Source organism: Numida meleagris, chromosome 2, assembly GCF_002078875.1.
Source record: "Numida meleagris isolate 19003 breed g44 Domestic line chromosome 2, NumMel1.0, whole genome shotgun sequence".
NCBI classification, from domain to species: Eukaryota; Metazoa; Chordata; class Aves; order Galliformes; family Numididae; genus Numida; species Numida meleagris.
The window spans coordinates 77,418,567-77,439,091 of NC_034410.1; the positions used below are offsets into that span (position 1 = coordinate 77,418,567).

General features: G+C 42.0%; 2 protein-coding genes across 3 annotated transcripts; one reads left to right on the plus strand and one right to left on the minus strand.

The window, feature by feature from the left end:
• On the plus strand, positions 16-6,716 carry FASTKD3 (FAST kinase domains 3). Its single transcript, XM_021386075.1, has 7 exons — positions 16-288; positions 387-1,850; positions 2,721-2,806; positions 3,361-3,523; positions 4,297-4,366; positions 5,573-5,687; positions 6,435-6,716. Exons 2-7 carry the CDS (start codon positions 416-418, stop codon positions 6,531-6,533), a joined length of 1,968 nt encoding a protein of 655 aa, XP_021241750.1. The 5' UTR covers positions 16-288; positions 387-415; the 3' UTR covers positions 6,534-6,716.
• On the minus strand, positions 7,062-19,082 carry C2H5orf49 (chromosome 2 C5orf49 homolog). Of its 2 annotated transcripts, none has more exons than XM_021386076.1 (3): positions 18,630-19,036; positions 15,666-15,782; positions 7,062-9,038 (listed from the first exon to the last, which is right to left on the minus strand). In XM_021386076.1, the coding sequence occupies exons 1-3, from the start codon at positions 18,801-18,803 to the stop codon at positions 8,859-8,861; spliced, it is 471 nt and encodes a 156-aa protein (XP_021241751.1). In that variant the 5' UTR covers positions 18,804-19,036; the 3' UTR covers positions 7,062-8,858. The 2 variants fall into 2 exon arrangements, with proteins under 2 accessions (XP_021241751.1, XP_021241752.1); XM_021386077.1 differs by lacking the exon at positions 7,062-9,038 and adding an exon at positions 12,933-14,988 and having other exon boundaries at positions 18,630-19,082.

Here is a 20,525-nt window from a genome sequence, read left to right on the forward strand (position 1 = left end):
CACATCCGCTTTTATTTCACTCCCGGAAGCCGAAGCAGCCGGAACGCGGCGTGCCCCGGCTCCGTGCAGCCCGGCACCCCGCAGCCCGGCCCGGCACCCAGCACGCTTCGGGACCGCGAGTCTCACAGCCCGGCCAGGCACCCAGCACGCTTCGGAGCCGCGCGTCTCACATCCCGGCCCAGGCGGCAGCGGGGAGAGCAGCACCCGGAGTCCGCGGTACCCGGCGGGGCCGAGCCGAGGGGCGCCGGAAGCTCCCGACGTGCCGCGCTGCCCGTCATGGCGCTGGAGGTGAGGCTTCTCTCCGCCGCGCCGAAGGGCCGAGGGAGGACGAGGAGCGAGGGGGAGAGACAAGGGCGGGCTCGTGCGCTCACGTCTTTTTCTTCTAGGTGTCTTCTGAGGACACGCTCCCTCCGATATGGCTTTGATCAGCCTGAAAAGCTTCCACTTCTGTTCACCCGGCGCACCAGCAAGCAGGCGTATTTTGATGACCCTAAGCAAAAGTTTGAGCTTCGTCAGCGAACGGCGAAAGCCCCAAAGCTATAGTCCCGCAGCCATGAGGGTGCTGTGTCCCAAGGACAAATGTCGGTATGTGTTTTGTCGGAAAAACCACGTACAGCTGCGGATGCAGTCCCTTTCTGTAAATGAAACCATGCATCTCTGTGGGGATGCTGGGAGCAGCGCTAAAGCTGATGACCGGTGGATGGATGAACAAGTGTTTTTCAGGAAGTTGAACAGCCTCCGTACGTCGGAAGAGATTTTTAAATTTCTTCGCTCTCTGGAAGTTATGTCTGATATTATGGCATCGGGAGCCCTGCAGAGGATTTCTGAAGTTGAGGTGGATGACGATGGCCTGAAGAACCCTGAAGATGTGCTAGAGAATGAAGTTTTCAGGGCACTATGCTTTCAGTTTGAATTTGAATCCTCAAAACTGTCAAACACTGGGCTGCTAAATGCACTGCAAGCTTTGATAAAGCTACGTGTAGATCCCCAGAGTACGCTGATAGCAAGCTTGCTTTCAGAGAGTGAAGAGCGGCTTGGTAACAGAAAGCTGACTGTTGACAATCTGTGCTCTCTTGGAGAGAGTTTGCTCGAGTTGGAAGGCCCAAGTTGTGCTATGCTGGAACAAATTGTGAGCCACATGCAAGAAAAAGACATTGAGAACTGGAGTCCTAGGGAAATGACGATGGTTTATAAGATACTGCAGGTGACGGTCGGGGAAAGGGAACAATACCAGGACTTGCTAAACAGAATGAACAGTGCCACTTTAACTATAGCTTACCAGCTAAGTCCAAAGTTCACAAGTGTAATACTGCATTCACTGGTGGCTCTCCATCAGACTCAGGTAGTTCCCTTAATCTTAGCACTGTGTAAGCATTCTGTGAAGCATGTTCCTTATTTTACAGACGATGAGTTGGTAAATGTACTGGAAGCCTTCCTGTTCTTTGGACATCGTGAACAAATTTTTACAGAGGCACTGGAAATGCATGTTCCCAAGTCCATCCCTACTATGCATCCTGAAACGGTCAGCAAAGTCATGCAGTACTGCTGCCAAAAGAAGATCCTTTCTAAGCCTATCTTGGATGCAGTGGCAGAAGGTTTCATTTCTAATGCTGACAGCTTTACTGCTGACCAGATTGCTGAATATATTGTCCCATTCGGGACTCTGAACTACCTCCCTCCAAATGCTTCTTCCTTGTTTAGGAAGCTTGAAACAATACTACATACTCGTTTTCGTCAGTTTCAGCCTCACACCTTGCTGAATCTGCTGCACTCGTGTGTTCTTATTCAGCGTTATCCAGTAAATTTTCTGCCAAAAATATTTAGTCCCTATTTTCTGCAACAGCTTCAAGGTAAGGAGTAGTGTTTCTCCACCAGCACTCCCTATTTCTTGCTATTTTATGGTATGTCCAACCCTGTCAAATCAACAAAGACCTGATAAAGGTGACTGGAGAAAAGTGATCAGGCAGCTTCCTCGTCACAGTTACAGTTGCCTTTCAAGTTGCATCATTTGGTAGAATTTGAAAATTGCACTGTACAGTCTTAAACAGAGATCTTAAATTCCACAAAAAATTTATTTGTTAATCCTGCCTTTCCAAAAAATACTTACAAATCCTTAACTGCTGGCTTTTATTTTATTTTTTAAAATATCTAGATAAAAATGTGAATTGTATTCTAAGGCTAACATGTTTTATCAATTCATAAAGATTGGTGCTTTGCCCTGCTTTTTAATCTGATGTGGTTACGTGATGCTTCTTCCCACTGGCATTGTGTCCATCAGCTACACTTCTCTGGTGGTTCTGTTCAATGCCCTGAGCTCCTTTTCTTTCTACCTCTGAGTGAGCACTACGGTCCCATCCTTAGAGGGTTCCAGTAAGAAGAAGGAAATGGATAATTGTCCAAGACTTCAACTGAAGTTTATGCCTTCCTGTAGAACATCTTGCATTTCTCAGATCCTTTTTTTTTTTTTTTGTGAAAGATTCTGACAGTCCTAACTAAGATCTTGCTGATCGTACACTTTTTTATGTTGATATATCTGTAAATCAGTTCCTCATTTTTCTAAATACATAATTTCATAGCTGATCTTTCTGTTTATTCATGTAAGGATGAATGTAGCTTCTCTGAATGTTTAACTGAATCTCTTTTCCTAACTTCTGCATGATGGTGTGTGTGAAGATACCCTGCGGAAAGTAAACCTGTAAACTTGAATATTGTTGTTTCAGCTCAGCCACCTGGCTTGGACAGAGTTGTTGCCTCCCAGCTAACACAGCTTTTTCTAACTGTTACCCTGGAGTGCCCGTTTTATGAGGTATGGTAGATACAAAACTGGAACTGATGCTAAAAGCAGGTGTTGAGGTCATTAGGTATGAGCACATTGATAGAAGCTGAGGGCTCTCTTTGCCATAAAAACATTGGAACTGAATAAAACAGTTTGTATTTCTTGGTGTAAATACGAAGTGTTTCTACCTGTTTAAATGACTGATCCATGTGCATTTTTGACAGAACTGACTAGCTACAAGTTCAAGTGCATTTTGTGTATTTCTGAGTGCTTTTCCAACAACTATTACCTTTTTTTTTAATGTTTGGTTTGTAAAGCCTTGGAGCACATAAAAGACCAGCCACTTTGATTTCTCATGATCAGTACATTCAGCATGATAGCATAGAAGCTTGTTGAGGACGTTTTGATGTTTGGGGGTGGGGGTGATTGGTTGGTTGGTTTATTTTCCAGCTCATACCTCAGACTAAGGCTCTCATTAGACATGGCTTTGAAATGTACTGAATATATTTTGTTACATTAATATAAGGTAATTGCAAAAAAGTTATCTTCCCTTTTGTCTGATTGGGCTTTTTGTCATTGTATAGGGTCCCAGACTCCTTCCAAAGTATCACGTAAATACCTTTCTGACAACTCACTGTTTTCTGGATGTTCACCTCTTCAAAAAGGTGAAGAGTGGGCTACTATATTTATTGAAAAAAAGAATATATTTTTCATCAGAGGTATCAACACCATATTTCTATACAATTGGTAAGTAACATTAGTTCTTTAGACTGATTAAATGTGAACTTATGGTTTCAAAAATCCCATTTGTTTTCTAGAAATAAAGATCTGATTTTATTCCCTTTGTTTGCATTCTTAACTGTGCAAATATGGAAAATGTAATCTGGAATACAAAGGAAGCTCTGTGGAAGGTTTGAAATGAGGAAACATAATGGGAGCTTTAGCTTTGCACTTACAGTACATGCAGCAAATAACATAGTTGTATCACTAATGAAGCTACAGGCCTTGGACTGGCTTTTACAATTGCTCATGAATCTGGACACAAGCAAGTTATTTTTCATGAGTCTTACCTGCCCCTTTTATAGATAAATATGTAAGTGAACGGACACTTTCCTGTGCAGCCCACTCTCGGAAACCCCTGCTAGCAGGTGGTTTGACTAGATGATCTCCAGATGTTTCTTCCAACCCCTACAATTCTGAGATTCTGTAATTTTCAAAGTGACTTTTAACAAGGAGAGAAAAGAACTGCGATGTTTACACACCCAGACTGCACTGAAAATAGCTGCTAACTCAGCTGTTCTTTATTTTTGCTGTCAGCCTCCCTTTTCCTTGTAAACAATTGTTTTCGTTTAAAGCAAAATGAAATGGTGCCACTGTGGCAGTTGCCTCATCTCTCTGCTTTGGTGGTGACTAATGAAAGGGAGAACTGGGAGGTTGGCAGCCCAGAGCATGAGGATTACAGTAAGAAGTTTGTTACGTGAAATGGGTTTTAATTTCTCTCATCTTTTCATCTATACTAGATATTGAGATTAAATTAGATGAAGAAGGCTTTATGTTGCCTGCTACTCAATGTGAAGAAGTACATACACGGTAAGAGAATAAAATGCTGGTTTACACTGATAAAGAGTAACCAGGGTAAAACCCTGGCAAAAATAAAGTTAATTGGAATTTTGCATTGACCTCAACAACATTGAAGTTTCACATTACAACCAATGGCAAAAAAGGACAAAGCTGGTAAAATGAGATATCTTTTCTTTTTCCTCATTGTCTTGCCTCTTGGCTATAAGGTGTTAGATAATTAGTCTCTCTACCCAGTGACAGTTAGGGTCAAAGAGATGTTGGTTTGACTTACAATAATCTACGTTGATCATGATTAATTATTCTGAAAATTAAAAATCAAATTAACTGGGAGTGCCTGCAAGGATTTAGTGCAGTTTATACCGGTTTAAGTTTACAAATACGCTTGTCTAATAGATCCTCTGAAATAAGAACATTTGCCACAGATGCCATTCGCATTGAAAAACACATACATACTTAAAAAAACAAGTTAAACATGGATTCTTCTGAGAATCCTTAGATACAAAGTTAGGCACCCTGCTGCTTAGTGCTGTGGTTGCAACTGCAATCCTATGGATAAAGAAAAATTCTTTGAGGAGGTTATGTTTTCTCCCGCTCGACTTTCACGACTCTTGCAGAGTTCTTTCAAAAATCCCACCTCTAAATGTTTAAGACTGAGTTTTAATATTTATATATATTTGATTAGAGCTTTCATGCCCAAGTAAAGTCAGGATAAACTTACACTGAAAATTTAATAGTGGGTACCAAAATTTTTTTTATGTGATTTTTATATAACCAAGTAGAAAAAATACAGTTGCAATCCATGATGCTTGCCAACCACATATACAGGTTTAATTTGAATCACTAATATGTTGAATAAATTTAGCTGCTGAGACATTTCTGAGATGAGACAAGTACTCTGCTTGTTTTTCCTGCTAGAAGAATTCAAAACAGCTTACCAATAGTAGTGTTAAAACTCAAATTCTTATCATTAACTTGTGTGGCAATTTTTGTTTAGGGCATATAAGTTAGCGTTTCAGATCAGTTTCACTAAACTTCAGTCCTTCCCCCTCCTTCCCTTTGAGTAAATTATATTGTCCTAAAGTAGGTAACTCCCATCCTACATTTAATTCTAGGAGGTATTTGGGAATAAGAGGAGGTATTGTGTCATTCTTGTTAGGAATTGCAGCAGCACTGGTGACTAAATGGACTGATGTTTTTTTCTGTGCTTGATTTTAGAATTGCCCTCTGTGTTGATGGTCAAAATAGGTTTTGTGTTAATAGCCACAATCTGCTGGGAGAAGAAGCTATTAAACAGAGGCATCTTCAGTTACTTGGTTATAAAGTTGTGCAGGTAAAGTCCCTTGACAGTGTTTACTCTGGCTAACAAAACAAGTGAAAAATGATTCTTTTATAATGTTTAAAACTGTAGTTGCAATCACTTCCTAAGGTAGGTATAATATTGCCCTTTCCTCATTATGTTCTCTTTGCCTAGCTTTTGTCTTTTTGAGAGTTCTTTACATAAATTCATTTTTTTCTTAGATGGGTTAGTGCTTTCTGCCTATACAAATAGTGACTGCTTGAATGAGTATTCCTCTGCAGTGACAACAGTTCAAATTTTGACTTAAATGAAATCGTTAAAGAGTTTGGTAGGATGATGGAATCATAGCACTGTTTGGATTGAGAAGGACCCTGGACAGGGACACCTTCTGCTAGAAGAGGCTGCCCAAAGCCCTGACCAGCCTGGCCTTGAACACTTCCAACAGCTCTGGGCAACCTCTTCCAGTACCTCACCAGATGTGAAATGCTTCTCTTAGGTTTTCAGATACTTTTTTTCCTTTATATTAGCACATAAGCCTAACTACTTTATATTTAACTGAGTTTAAACTGTAATAAACATCATTCTTTGCTTTGCAATAACCTCTATTTGGGTGATTTCCCCTAGGACTTCCAGGTCAATAATAAACTTGGGAGTAAATATTTAATTTTAAAATGCAACTCTTTTTGATGTGTAATTACATACCTGCTTAATGAATGTTAAACTTACTTACCCTTGTTTATTAAAATATATTTCCAGCAATCATTTTGGTTTCATTTCCAGGTTCCATTTTTTGAGGTAGAAAGTATAAAATCTTGCAGTAAAATGGCAGAATATCTACACAAAAAAATCTTTCCTCATACGTATGGACATGGCTGCTGACACTGGAGAATAATACTGCATCACAGCTTGACCTCCTGTACCATAAACAAGTGTACATATTGTGCATGGAAGAACAATTCTAACAACTCCACGTAAGATGATTTCAGCTTCTGAATATGTGACCTTCCAATATTTGGAACAATTAACATGTAAAGAGTAATAAAAGGCAACATATTTTCTTAAGCTTTATGTAAACATTTATTACATAATATTAACAGATGAAAGTGCCAAGCAGTCAGTACTGCATTTCCCTTGTATTTTCACTGGCTCTAACTCACAACTGTCGATGGACAGATAAAGCTATTTAAGGATACTAGCTGCTGCTGAATGTACAAAATGTGCCATGTTACATACCAATCAGGCTTTTTTCTTGACAGTATAAAAAGAAATGATGCAATTTATTCAGAGCTTTTTGTGTGATGTTTCCAAGCGTTTTATAAAACTAAAATTTGCGTTAGGTGCACAAGGAGCACTAGCTTATTGCACAGAGTTAGGAGTTGCAGCGTGCTGTTTACTAAATAGCAGTGCTTTACGGAAAATAAGAGAATTTTTATTAAAGGTGTTCCTTTGACACTGAGCATTCAAAGATGTCAGTCACACAACAGAATGAGAAACGAGTAGTAGAAATGTGAAAAACACTCAAAAGTGAGAGTGAGATGGTACTGAAAGAGAAGTGGATGACATAAGCAAAGAAATGAGAGAACTCGCACTCCTTTCTCTATGGTGGAAGTGATCTGGAGATGCACATTTCTCACATTGGCCAGGAGGTGGTAGCATTCTCAAACATCTTTTCCCGCAGTTATTCCGACACAGATGGTTTGTAAGTATAGTAAGACTATTTGAATGAAGTAATTTGTACTGCTTGTACCAAACTAAAAATAATGTCCATAGAATATGGTCATGCTCTGCCTCACTTGTGATTCCTCACTTGTGATACCCTTGATAAAGCATTCTGGTGTTGTCAGAAAACATTCTTTTCTCACTTCATTCATACTGTGTGTAATTCCTTTTCATTTAATGCTGCTGCACTTCTTTAATGAAGTATTTATTGTTGAAAAGGAATGTAGCAGTTACTGCCCTCTTGCCCACAGCCATTACTCATTAAAAGAGGGGACATTACAAGTTGTAAATACTGAAAGTGACAAACACATCTAAGAACGGACTGCTCTGTATACCCAGCTCCTCACATCATACCAAACACTCTATTGATTGCCCAGTTTATTGCATATCCAGGCCCTAGATGAAGTAGTTATTTGTATTATTTTTTCCTAGCAGACTCATTTCCTATTTAAGTATCTGACAGAAGTACAGTGTCAGTCAATGCTGTGGACTTCCAGTCCTTCTTAAACAAGCGTGATCAGTCTGGCTAAATGTTTGATATTGAACAGTATCAATATTGCTTCAGCTTTAAACAGCAACAGGAGCAATGGCACCACAGAGCCACAAGGATGCGCACCCTGCACAAGATGTTTCTTTTCTTGAAATTATTTTAAAACTCCACTACTAGATTCAGTGAGAATAGAAGGACGCAGGTGTTTAACCAGGTTTAGACATTCATCTCTGAACATATTTTTTAAGTGACTTGTGTTGTTGGGCTTTTTTTTTAATCCCTTCTACCATTCTAATTAGTTATTGCTGTCTTAGTAGTAGAGTATTGGGTAAAGAACCAAAAGTGATTTTTCTTGTGAGACAGATCAATCCCTCTGACAGCATTTTTTTTAAACTGAAGTCAGCAAAATGGATGCCTAAAATTACCTAATTCCAAACGTTAGTGTCTTTTTACATGCTAAGCACTCAGAAGTTCCCTTTAACTTGACTTCCACTTGAAGTCTACTGAAATTCCTCAGTACTTCTAGAGATCAGATCGTTTCTTTACTTGCTTGTTCATTTTGGTAAATCTGGATTGAATTACTGTTTTAGCTGTTGTGCAGAAAAAAATGATGCTTACCAATTTTGCAGGGATTAAGGACTGCAAGTATTAAGAAATCGGTGACCACTGATACCCTGAGGAGCAAATTTAATGTTAAGTCAGTGAACAATGATGTAGAGTTACTGCCTGAAATTGCACAGGCTGCTGTTGACCCAACAGAGTTAATTTCCAGTGTTGCTTCCTAAAATGTTCGGCTTTTGTGGATGTTCTATGTGAAACTTAAGAGACTACAAGGAGAAAACATACATTTGAATCAGCATGAGGAAAAGTGCAGTTATTTCATATAAATATTTTTCATTAATGAATACGCAAAAGAAAAGGCAGAAGCACTATTTTGCATTTTGGCATGTTTCTTTGCAGACAAATGTTGCTGGCAATGTCAACTGTAAGAGATTTTAGCACGGATCCAGTCTTGGAGAAGGTTTTTCCAGTAAGCAGGTGATGCCATTTTTCCTGTAGAATTCTGCCTGCACATGATTAATCCTTGCATGACCTCGGATCAGCTGCTCCGTGTGCTTGCTTCTGTGTCTCCCATACTCTGAAGATGACAAAACAGCGACAGGTCTTGCCATTTCCTGTGAAAATGTAACGTTCTCCTTATGAGAATATCACAGAGTGAATACTTGGCAGTTAACTACTGCTAAATGTGCTGTGGCTGGGGGCAAAAGAACAGATGGAACTGTACGGCATCTGCTATACAAAGGTATATTTATGTAGCAGTAATCTGCACTCTCACTGTTCCATTCCTAACCTAGTTTTTTTAATGTATATTAATAGTATCACTGGATGATGAGAAGACAAGGAATTGTGCCCCACCACCACCTACATATACACACACACACCCATCCACCCACCCCTACTCCTACACACACCCTGACACGCACAAACATACACACCCTCACACCCTGTGCGATTACTGGCAAACTAAACACCACATTACTGGAAAATAGTGCAGGTTTCATTTTTATTTTCTTTTCTTGTGCACTCACTTGCACAATTTGAAAAATAAAGATTTGCGTACCTTATTCCAGGAGCACACATACTGCTTGAACAGTTCAGTGAAACCACTACACACACACACACACAAAAGTCCAAATAAAAACTGCACAACCACTACTGGTCCATGCAACCTTTCCCCAAGCGACATAAAGCATATGCTACTGGATTTCTGCACAATACAAGGTTTTACTAAAACGGTTTGTAGCTGTAAGATTACAGAATTAACTGCTCTGCAATGATAAGAAGTCAAACTGGTGAAGAATAATCCATCCAAGACAAGATTATTCTAAGCTTGTCCTTAATAAACTGCATTTTAAGTGACCATACAATTACTATCTGCAATCTGCAGTTCCTTCCTGTGCTGCAACAACAGGGAGCTCTGGAGTCAGAAGGGAAAGGCAGGCAGGATTTGTTTGTTTTGCTTTCCCTATCCAAAGGTCTCAGATTTATCAGGCTGCTTGTATGTTTGCACACTGGCTAACACAATAAGCCTTGGTCCCCAACGTATTTGCCTAGTACTACAACATAAATAACATCTACAAGGAGAACCAAAAATGCAAACCCCACACCACAGTTCAGGTGCAAACAAATGAGCTCTGCGCTACAACACAAGTCTGAGCCATATTAAAATTTATGATAGAACCTGTGAAGCACATGAACCACCACATGTCCTGTGAGAATGCAAGATGAAGCACTGGTCCAAAAAGCCTCATAGCAGGGCAGTCAGGCGTAACATGTCCTGAAAGATGGACAAATCTAAACCTGAGATTGTTGGAAAGATGCTATAAGCCCTTTTTTTTTTTTTTTTCAAATAAAATAGAAAAAGCAACCATTCTTCCTTCAGCTCTCCTGCCAGCCCTCCTGCTCATCTTGCACCACCCCATTAAATGCCATTCAGTTCACCAACTTTCAGCGCCACCAGAACAAAAATCAACAGTCGAGAAGAATGGCAGGAAAAGAAACATCAGACCATTTTGTCCCCCTCTTCCCACTCGTGGATAAACGTTGAAGAAATTACAGAACCTTTCATAGAATCATAGCAGAGTTTGGGCTGGAAGGGATCTTAAATACCATCTAGTTCCAACCTGTGCCATGCCAAGACACCTTTCATTCAACCCAGTTGCCCAAAGCCCCATCCAACCTGGCCTTGAATGCCTTCAGGGATGGGGCATTCAGAGCTCCTCCACGCAGCCTGGGCCTGGGCCTCACCACCCTCTGAGTGAAAAACTTCCTCCTAACATCAAATTTAAATCGACCCTCTTAAGTTTAACAATGTTACCCTCTGTCTTATCACTAAACACCTCGATAGAGTCCTTCTCTGGCTTCCTTGTAGGCCCCTGTTAGGTACTAGAATGCTGCTTTAAGGTCTGTAGCCTTCTCTTCCCAAGCTGAAGAACTCCAGCTCCCTCAGCCTGTTTTCATAGGAGAGATGCTCCAGCCTTCTAATCATCTTTGTGGTCTTCCTCTGGACCCTTCCAACAGGCCCATGTTCTTATGCTGGGGGCCCCAGAACTGAATGCAGTACTCCAGGTAGGGTGGTCTCACAAAAGTGGAGCAGAGAGGGGAATCACCTCCCTTGCCCTGATGATCACGCTTCTTTTCACGCAGCCCAGGGTACATACAGTTTGCTTTCTGAGCTGCTGACTCATACTGAGCTTCTCATCAACCAAGACCCCCAAGTACTTCTCTTCAGGGCTGCTCCCAATCCACTCATCACCTAGTCCATGAGTGTCCAACCTTTTGACTTGCCTGGGCTGTACTGACTGAAGAGGAATTGTCTAGGGCTGCTCTAGATTGCTTCAAAAGCATTGCCTCCTAATTTTTTCCATGGAAACTACAGCGGATACAAAGAGCACAATAACATCATTTAAGAGGGCAAATTCTCAGCTACAAAACACTTTTTCAGCACAGTCACTAACATTAGCTGTGCATTTTCACTAGGAATGAACGAAAGTCTGCATGCTGTGCTCATAATAATCTGTACCAGTGGAGGTGACCTGCAGTCGCCACTGCTGAAACACACCACCACTGCCTCACTGTGCTCACATCCACTCTTGGATCTCTATAAACATTGAGCAAGCATCAATGAATGTCAATGAGTGCCATTATTTCCGCATGGAGGAATTTGACAACACACCTCTGCTTCATGCGCATCTCCATGTCAGATGCCATTTGTCAGACTGCCCCTCTGCTGCCATCTGTCACACAGCAACAAAATGTAATGGGATATCGATGGGAAGGTTCAACCTCTGCTGCCATACCACCAACATCTGCTTCCACCAACTCCTCCTGTGCTTCATCCTTGAAAACAGTTGCTCACAAATGTATGAACTTCCGGAAGCGGTGACATGAATAAGGTGTGGTTGTGTGGTGAGGGATGTTTCTATCTGGTAAGAGAAGGCTTATGAAAGTCTGGTAAAGAGACATGATCAAATTTTGGATTGCAGCTCTATACATTCCATTTGAAAATTCACGAGTAATATGTTTATTTGTGTTGACTGAAAATGGAGTCACAAATAAGTAAAAAAACTGATGATTTTTTTCAGCAATCTTGAAACCCGTTCTCAAACTCCTTTATCAAGACGGAAAGCACAGCTGCATATTTATAGAATCATAGAATCACCAAGGATGGAAAGGACCTCCAAGATCATCCAGTCCAACCATCCACCTATCACTAATATTTCCCACTAAACCATGTCCCTCAGTACAAAATCTGAACATTTCTTGAACACCTCCAGGGTCGGTGACTCCATCACCTCCCTGAGCAGCCCATTCCAGCACCTGACCACTCTTTTGGAGAAGTATTTTCTAATGTCCAACTTGAATCTCCCCTGGTGCAACTTGAGGCCATTCCCTCTAGTCCCATTGCTAGTTAGATGGGAGAAGAGGTCGACCTCTACCTCACCACAACCTCCCTTCAGGTAACTGTAGAGAGTGATAAGGTCTCCCGTGAGCCGCCTCTTCTCCAGACTGAACAATCCCACCTCCCTCAGCCACTTCTCATAAGGCCTGTGCTCCAGACTCCTCACAAGCTTTGTTGCCCTTCTCTGAACATGCTCCAGGGCCTCCATGTTTTTCTTGTAGTGAGGGGCCCCAAAGTGAACACAGTACTCGAAGTGCAGCCTCACCAGAGCTGAGTACAGAGGGATAATCACTTCCCTGCTCTTGCTGGCAGCGCTATTTCTGATACAAGCCAGGACGCCATTGGCCTTCTTGGCCACCTGGGCACACTGGTTGATGCTTGGTTCAGCCGAGCATCAACCAACACCACCACATCCATTTCCTCTACACAGTCTTCCAGCCACTCTGCCCCAAGCCTGTAGCGTTGCCTGGAGTTGTTGTGGCCAAAGTGCAGAACCTGGCACTTGGTCTTGTTGAACTTCATCCCACTGGCCAGAGACCAGTGATCCAGTCTGTCCAGATCCCTCTGTAGGGCCTTGCTACCCCCAGGCAAATTGACACTTCCTGCCAACTTGGCATCATCTGTAAACTTACTGAGGGTGCACTCAGTGCTCTCATACAGGTCATCAATAAAGACACTGAACAGGACAGGCCCCAGTACCTTGATGAACTTTAATAGATTTTCACAGGCTTACCTCTCAAGCCTGTCCAGGTCCCTCTGGATGGCATTTCTTCCCTCTAGTGTAATCAGAAAATTTGCTGAGGATGCATTCAATTGCACCCTCCATGTAACCGACAAAGATGTTAAATAGTGTCAATCCCAATATTGACCCTAAGGAACATCATTTGTTTCTAGTCTCCATCTGACATCACATTGTTCACTGCATCTCTCTGCAGCCATCCAGCCAATTCCTTATCCACCAAGTGGTCCACCTGTCAAACATAGATCTCTCCAGTTTTAGAGTCAAGGATGTTGTGCAAGCTGGTATCAAATGCTTTGCTCGAGTCCATGTAGATGACATCAGTTGCTTTCCCCTTAACGACTAGAGTTGCAACCTTGTCGTAGAAGGCCACCAAACTTGTCAGGCATGATTTGCCCTTAGTGAAGCCATGGTGGCTGTCATCAGTCACCTTTGTGTTTCACATGTACCCTAGCATAATTTCCAGGAGGATTTGCTCTATGATTGTACCAGACACAGAGGTGAGACAGTCTTTGTACCATCAGAATAGTCTTTGCTAGCCACACAAGACTTACAGTGCCAATGACAAGTAGCAGTATGTGACTCTGGTCGTTCATTTTTCCTTTAAATAAGTAAGATTCAGTTTTCAGCATCCTTGGTAGCACAGCACTGACTATAGAGCAGTATTCCATGATTTTTATGGGTTCTGCATTCAGCAGATATCAAATTTTCCACAGTTGGCTAGAAAATATCCCATTATATGCCTTCACAGCATGTAATTCTATCACTGTTAACACCTGAAATCAGCAATAACAACCATGTGCAAACACTCTCGCTGTAGTCACTGCATTATGCGCAGCTAAACTGTGCTATCTGTGATTGTACTGTTGGATTCCCAGGGTGTGCCCTCGCTCTGCAGGAAAAGAAAGGCTTGCTTGTAGTGATTTGGGTTTTTTCCACTTCAAAGAAAGAAGCGTACTGTAGAGAATTCCACCTGTCTCCTTTCAGTGTTGTATTAGAAGGATGTCAATTTTGGCATTTTTATTTGTTTCATAAAATGGTTGGTATTATACAAAGTCTGCATGAGCCACTGAGGTAACTAAGGAGCAGGAGCTGAGTACGTGACCTGCATTTAGTTATGGTAAGTCCAGTGTTGGGTGTCATCCCATGCATGAGGATCATGTTGCATCATTTAACAGCTGTGGCTCTGATGCACCTCCATGCTAATTAGAGGACTGGATTAAGGGACACCTGTTCAGAACAGTTCCCAGGCAGTGTCACTTGTGTGTGTTGCCCAGCAGGACAAGTCTGCATCCTGGCCTATAAGCCCTTGTTTTAGCAAGTAAACTTTTAGGAAAGTGACTTTTGCTGATACTGAAGCGACGCAAAATCTGAGTAAGAAAGAAACCATAGTGCTGCATTAATAAACTGTTTCTACACAAACGTCTCACTTCGATATTGTGTTTGATACTGGCTAGGAGATGGAGGGACTGGCTCATTTTTCATTAGAGTGGTCATTTAAATGACTTTTGGCCTCATGCAGATTTGCAGGTGAGTTACTAGGCAGGAGCAGATAAGAGGCACTTCTGTGATTCCTTTGAACATACGTAATATTCCCCGCACTGTCTGATAGAATTGAAGGGGATTATGACTACGCAGTGAAATGTCTGGCATGTATAGCTGCTAGTTAGAGGAATTACAAGCAGTGGCCTTTGTCCCAAAATCTCAACAGTTTTATTTCACAGCAATTACAGTAATTTTAACTTTTTCTCTCTTCTATCTCTGTCGTTTCTAACACAGGCAACAATTCCTAGCCTATCATCATCTTTCCATCCCATTAATCCACTGCAGTTTCAAGGCCATTAACACACAGAGGTTGTACTTCATCTTTTTTTTTGACATCCTCTGCCTCTGCGTGTGTGCGTATATATGTATTATTCCTATGCTGCAAGGAAAAAGTATATACTTAGATATAACTATATATATTATATTATTTCTGTTTTCAAGGCAGCTGTTTAAAAATATGGTTGCATACTTCCTTACTTATCAGGCTACACACTAAACCCAAATTCTGCTGTCCTTGAATGCTTTTGCTTCAGTTAGCCTTTTCCAGACATGTCTGTGTTCTTCTGATTGACCTCTCCTTTGCATGAGCTCCCTATGAATTTCCTTGCTACAGGGCAACCTGGTGTAAATTTGATCAACAAACAGACCGGTTTTGGAGACTTACGATGTCTCAGCAAATGTGGATTCATACAGTAAGGTGCAGGGAAGGAGGATGTCATAGGGGTGGGGTTGAGTTGGAGCCCCTGGTTCCAGCCTTGTCAGGAAGGATAGTTTTCAGCATCATAGAATTAGCTGCAGGACAACCAGAACTGCTAACTATGGACAGACAGAGACTGATAGAAGTAATCCAGAAACTCTGTAACAGAGGGTTTGGCTCCCTGTGCACACCTCTTTCTGCTACTCTTTTAACTTAAATAAGGTTTGTGACCTGGAAATCTACAGGACACAAAGAGCAAGAGCTAGCTCAGCTGTCTTCACTTGCTAATTATCTCCAGCCATGCCAAAATGTATAAAGTACCTTTAACAAAAATCATTTTGAAATTATCGAAGGATTACCTCATCATTAACGTTAAGACCACGACTCCTTGCATGTTCTCTGTCACATCGGTGAAGTTTTTCATTGTAACCCTCTGGTCTTTTAAAAATGGAATCGTAAGTGGAAACTTCTCCTGTCTTTATAAAAGAAGAAAAAATGGCTAAATAACAGTCCCGTTTAAATTAATAGGTTACAGATTACATACAGATGATTCAATAATAATGCAGTGGACATATAGCATTAGAGTATGACAACTGTAATACAGCTGAGCTACCATTAGCAAGTTTGGGTCATTCTTTAGAAATAATCTGCAATAAAAATACTGAATGATATGTAATTTTTTATTTTTAATCTGTTCAACTTTGAAATTTCCCTTGTGGCAAATTACCTAATTTTTTCTCTTGCCATCTGTTGAAACTTTTGGAGAGAAAATTCACTTGGAATGAAAAATGTGTATGTGCCCTGCAGTGGAACTACCATTTAATTTCTAATTAAAGCAGAACTGAGAAGAGTTCAGAAACCTGCCACAGTGGTAATCCTGTGATCTGTCATATATGAAAATAAAGCAAACCACAAACCAGAATATTATTGTATTTATGATAACCGTTGACAGAGTTACAGTCAAATAACATGAAAGATCTGATCTGCTAAAAAATGCATTAGTGAAATCCAATTAAAAAAAGTTATCGGTGGAGGAATTTCAAAAACAAAAAAACATTCTCAAGGAAAGAAGGACAAAATCCCATGTTTTAATATGCTGTCAGTTGTTTATGACCTTCATTAAAAAGTTTCTTTTCTGGTAAACAAGTCAATGGATTACTGGTTTTATGCATTTTGCATTTTGCATTTGACTTCCTACAAATCTGAAAAATCATGTATTTTCTTCTGCTTTTCTTTTTTTTACCTCTAATTTTACAGTGCGCTTAATTTAGCCTTTGGAGAATTCATGTCTTTTGAGTCTCATCATTACTGTCCTCCAAAAACATTCAAGTCAGGGCAAGTCAAGAAGGCTGTAATAGTTCTCTCAGAAGGAAATCTCAGCTAAGAACGCTAATGATGTGCCACTGTAATCATGGATTTCTTTTGGAAGCGTAGCTCTACTACTTGGTTCTGCAAAGTGGAGAGGTGGTTTGATTTTCAACCCATACATCCCTTCATTCCTCAGAAATCATCAAGCCTTACAGAATTGCAGGCATGTTCAAGAGTACCTCGCATCTGATTTGCTACCTCCATTATTTCCATGCTTCCTTGATTGTCCTCTCCTCTCCACACTACCAGTTTTGTTAAGAATTTTGGTGGGCATCTAATTTGTGCTCACTACCAAGAATGCTACTTGCTCCTTTGTTTTCCTTCATGTGGTATTATTTGTCTATTACTGGTTACCTGTGTCAGAGCAGATCATTTTTTTCTGAAACTTGCAGACAGGTAGCCAACTTGTTAAGAATTAGCCCCTGTCCCAGGTGACCTGTTAAAGTTCTTCTGTACAGAGACAATTCAGTGCTCAAAATCCTGATAACTCTTTGCTGTTGTTTCTCTTTGTTATTAAATACAGAACTACTATACCGAGGTGGTGGGGCATCCTCTGTGTACTGCTCCTGAGGCTAAGCACTTTGCAAATATTCATTAATATTTCAACCACACAACAAATAGAGAAAAGCTTTCTCCATGTCACAGAAGGGGAAGCAGGACATAGACTAGCTATAATAACTTATGTAAAGTAGTACAGGGAATAGTTGTCAGCCAAAGGATTAAGAGGTGGAAATTTCTGGCTTTGGGACACATCCTAAAGCACCTTTCTCTATTTCTCTCTGCTTCAGCCTCCAACATACAGTTTTTTCAGTTCCTTAAGTCAAACAAGGAATAAATTCCCTTTTCCATATAAACTGAAAATATCCAATCGTCTAATTCATTAATTGTGCCGAAGAAGGAGTCAAGATTGATTCCCTCCTTGTGACGTTGTGACCAAGGCCTGAGCTGTGATGAAAACTACTGAACAGCTGTTAGCACTTTCTGTTTCCATGCCACTGGAGCAGGTTTTTTTGTCTGTTTGTTTTTTTACAAACCACGTCACTGGGAGTGTGAAAGCAAATTCTGCATTGTAAACAAAGGTACTAGCATATGGTTGCTAATTCCATGCAGTTTGGATAGACAGCCTACCTGCCAGGTCCATCAGCTCCAACTGCACCAGCCAAGCCCTCTGACCTTCCCCAGCCCTACTCCTGTTGTGCTCTGCCTACTACATTCTGTTACGCACACCACCACCTGTGCTTCTTAACATTTGGCCCTGAGCACCTTCCCAAAGTGATGCTGAAACCCACAGGAGAGAATCTAAAATGGCAAATCCTGTCTTTCAACAGTGCCACACAGTGCTGGCAAAAAGTGTCACAGAATCATAGAATCATTTGGGTTGGAAAAGATCTCTAAGATCATCCAGAACCACCATCAGCTCATCCCCACCACACTGACTAACCACGTCCCTCAGTGCCACATCCACAAAGTTTTTGAACACCCCCAGAGATAGTGACCACCACTTCCCTAGGCAGCCTGTTCCAGTGCCTCACCACTCTTTCTAAGAGATTGCTCCTAATATCCAATCTGAACCTCCCCTGGCACAACTTGAGGCCATTCCCTCTCATCCTACTGCTGTTACCTGGGAGAAAAGGCTGACCTGCACCCAGCCACAACCTCCTTTCAGGTAGCTGCAGAGAGCAATGAGGCCTCCCCTGAGCCTCCTCCAGAATGAACAATTGGTCTTGTGTCCTTAATAATTGCGCAGACACTTGGCAATCATTTATCTGCTTTTTACCACCATGCAGTGACACTCTCCCTTACTATTTTTCCCCCTCAGCTTGTAATTCACGCCCTGGAAACACTTCCCGGCCACCAAGCCTCCTTCCCACCCACAAAGCACTTTGCTCTCGGCCCAGGAGCGCTGCTGCCCGGAGTCCGGGGACCGCCCCGAGCCCTGCTCGGCCGCCCCTCACCTGGGCCGCCCGGTGGAAGTAGCTGAGCTCCGCGGGACCTTCTCGCCGGGGCGGGATGTAGCTGAAGGCAGACTGAGCGGAGAGAGGAGGTGGCCGCCTCCTCCCCAGCCAGCTGCCACCTTTCTCCTCGTCCCCTTTTTGCTCCCCTGCGCCCGCTAGGGCGGCGGACGCCATGTTGCCGTTACCCGGTAACGCTCTGCCGTGTCACGGCGCCGCGGAACGGGTCGGCGGGGGGGAAGTGACAGGCCCAGCACCCTCTGGGGTGAGGCGGTCTGAGAGGACTGAGCCCTCGGCCCGGGGAAGATCAGGTCGCCTTTTAAACCTAGAGATGCACATTCACGGGCATGATGTGCGAGGTTTCCCCATAGCTTTAAGAAGCAGCCTCAGAGCTGCCTCACTGGGCAGCGTGCTCTGCGACTAGGCCAGCATGGCCTCCGACACCTTCCTCCTTACAGTTCCTGAAGTATTCCTGTCCCTGGAGGCTGGGGAGGAAGATGAGAACAAAACTGGACCAAAAGAGATTGATTTTTTTTCCAGAGGATCTTGCAGTGTGCCAAAAACTCCCTTCCATGGGGCATTTTCACACTCGGAGAGGCTTTGTAGGAATTGAATGTTGTTTCTGCATTAGATATCGAAAAAGGGGAATTGATCTTAAGAAGTAGAGCACAACGTATTATGTAACTTGCCCTTAGAAACAGCTAGTTTGAAAAAGTGGGAATACCATATATTTCAGTAACATATTTTAGAAATATAGGTGTTGAATTATGTAATTAATTCTCACTTGTAAAACTGTAATAGTTGTGAATAGTATGGGAATAGTATTATGGACTAGAAAGCATGTTGTAAGGCTGTTCTGTTTGGATAAGAGACCCTCAGCAAAAGAAAAGCAGACTTGTCAAACATCAAGGAAGCCAGGGCCTCCACACAAGGCCAAATTGCCTCACTCTGTGGGTAGGTTGGGATATGACAGGCAGGCATCAGGATGCCCGTCTCTATTCTCCTTCCACACTTATCTCTATCCAAGGATGAGCAGGTGTCCAGAAATAATGACTGAGTGCTTGAGTAAGCAAGTGTTAGAAGTTAATTAATTAGCAATATACATGCTTAGCTAGCAACAATTTATGTTCAACCAGTATCTGTATGTTTAGATGAGTGTTGGGAAGATTGTGAACCTGAAGTACTCAGCCAATGAGGAACCAGGGGAGGAAAAGATAAGCGTTGGGTAATAGGGCATAAAAGATGTAACACTGCTTTCTGCAGGCGCTCCTGCTTGCAGGACACCCGCCGCTGCAGTTGCAAATAAAACCTGCTTTTATCAGAGACACCGTCCTGATAAATTATTTGGATATTTCCAACAGGCTGAATAAAAGACACACCAAAACATGTTATTTCCAACGGAATGAGGCACCTGCATCTTGAGGAATCTGGGGTGTCTTCTGTCAACACTCAGTGACAAGCTGGGCATGTTTTTCTGAGTTTTAGCCCTCTCAGGCAATTTGATTTGAAATTGTGCATGCTCACATTTTGGGCACTGAAAGTGAACAACTCCCAGCTGCAACCTCTATTAGCAGATTAGCTCTAAAATTGCTTTACTCCAGTAACAGCTGGCTCCTAGTTTCAATATTCATTTCTTGCTTATCTTGTATTAATACGTACACGTAACTGACCATTCTCTTTCCACCTGTGCTGCTTGGTGATCTGTGACTAGCTTAATTTTGTGCCCTGGCACAGGCTGCCGAGGCCACTGGTCACAGCACCAACCTGGTGGAGTTCAAGGAGCATTTGGATACCGCCCTCAGACATATGCTTTGATTTTCAGGTGGTCCTGTGTGGAGGTAGGAGTTGGACTCTGAGCCTTATGGGTCCCTTCCAACTCAGGATATTCTGTGAATCTAT

Coding starts and splice junctions, on each gene's coding strand:
- FASTKD3 (XM_021386075.1), top strand. CDS start 416: ATGGCTTTGATCAGCCTGAAAAGCTTCCACTTCTGTTCACCCGGCGCA. Junction 2,807..3,360: donor TGGAGTGCCCGTTTTATGAG/GTATGGTAGATA, acceptor GTCATTGTATAG/GGTCCCAGACTCCTTCCAAA. Junction 4,367..5,572: donor TGTGAAGAAGTACATACACG/GTAAGAGAATAA, acceptor GCTTGATTTTAG/AATTGCCCTCTGTGTTGATG.
- C2H5orf49 (XM_021386076.1), bottom strand. CDS start 18,803: ATGGCGTCCGCCGCCCTAGCGGGCGCAGGGGAGCAAAAAGGGGACGAG. Junction 15,783..18,629: donor ACTTCCACCGGGCGGCCCAG/GTGAGGGGCGGC, acceptor TCTTTTATAAAG/ACAGGAGAAGTTTCCACTTA. Junction 9,039..15,665: donor GTCTTAACGTTAATGATGAG/GTAATCCTTCGA, acceptor ACATTTTCACAG/GAAATGGCAAGACCTGTCGC.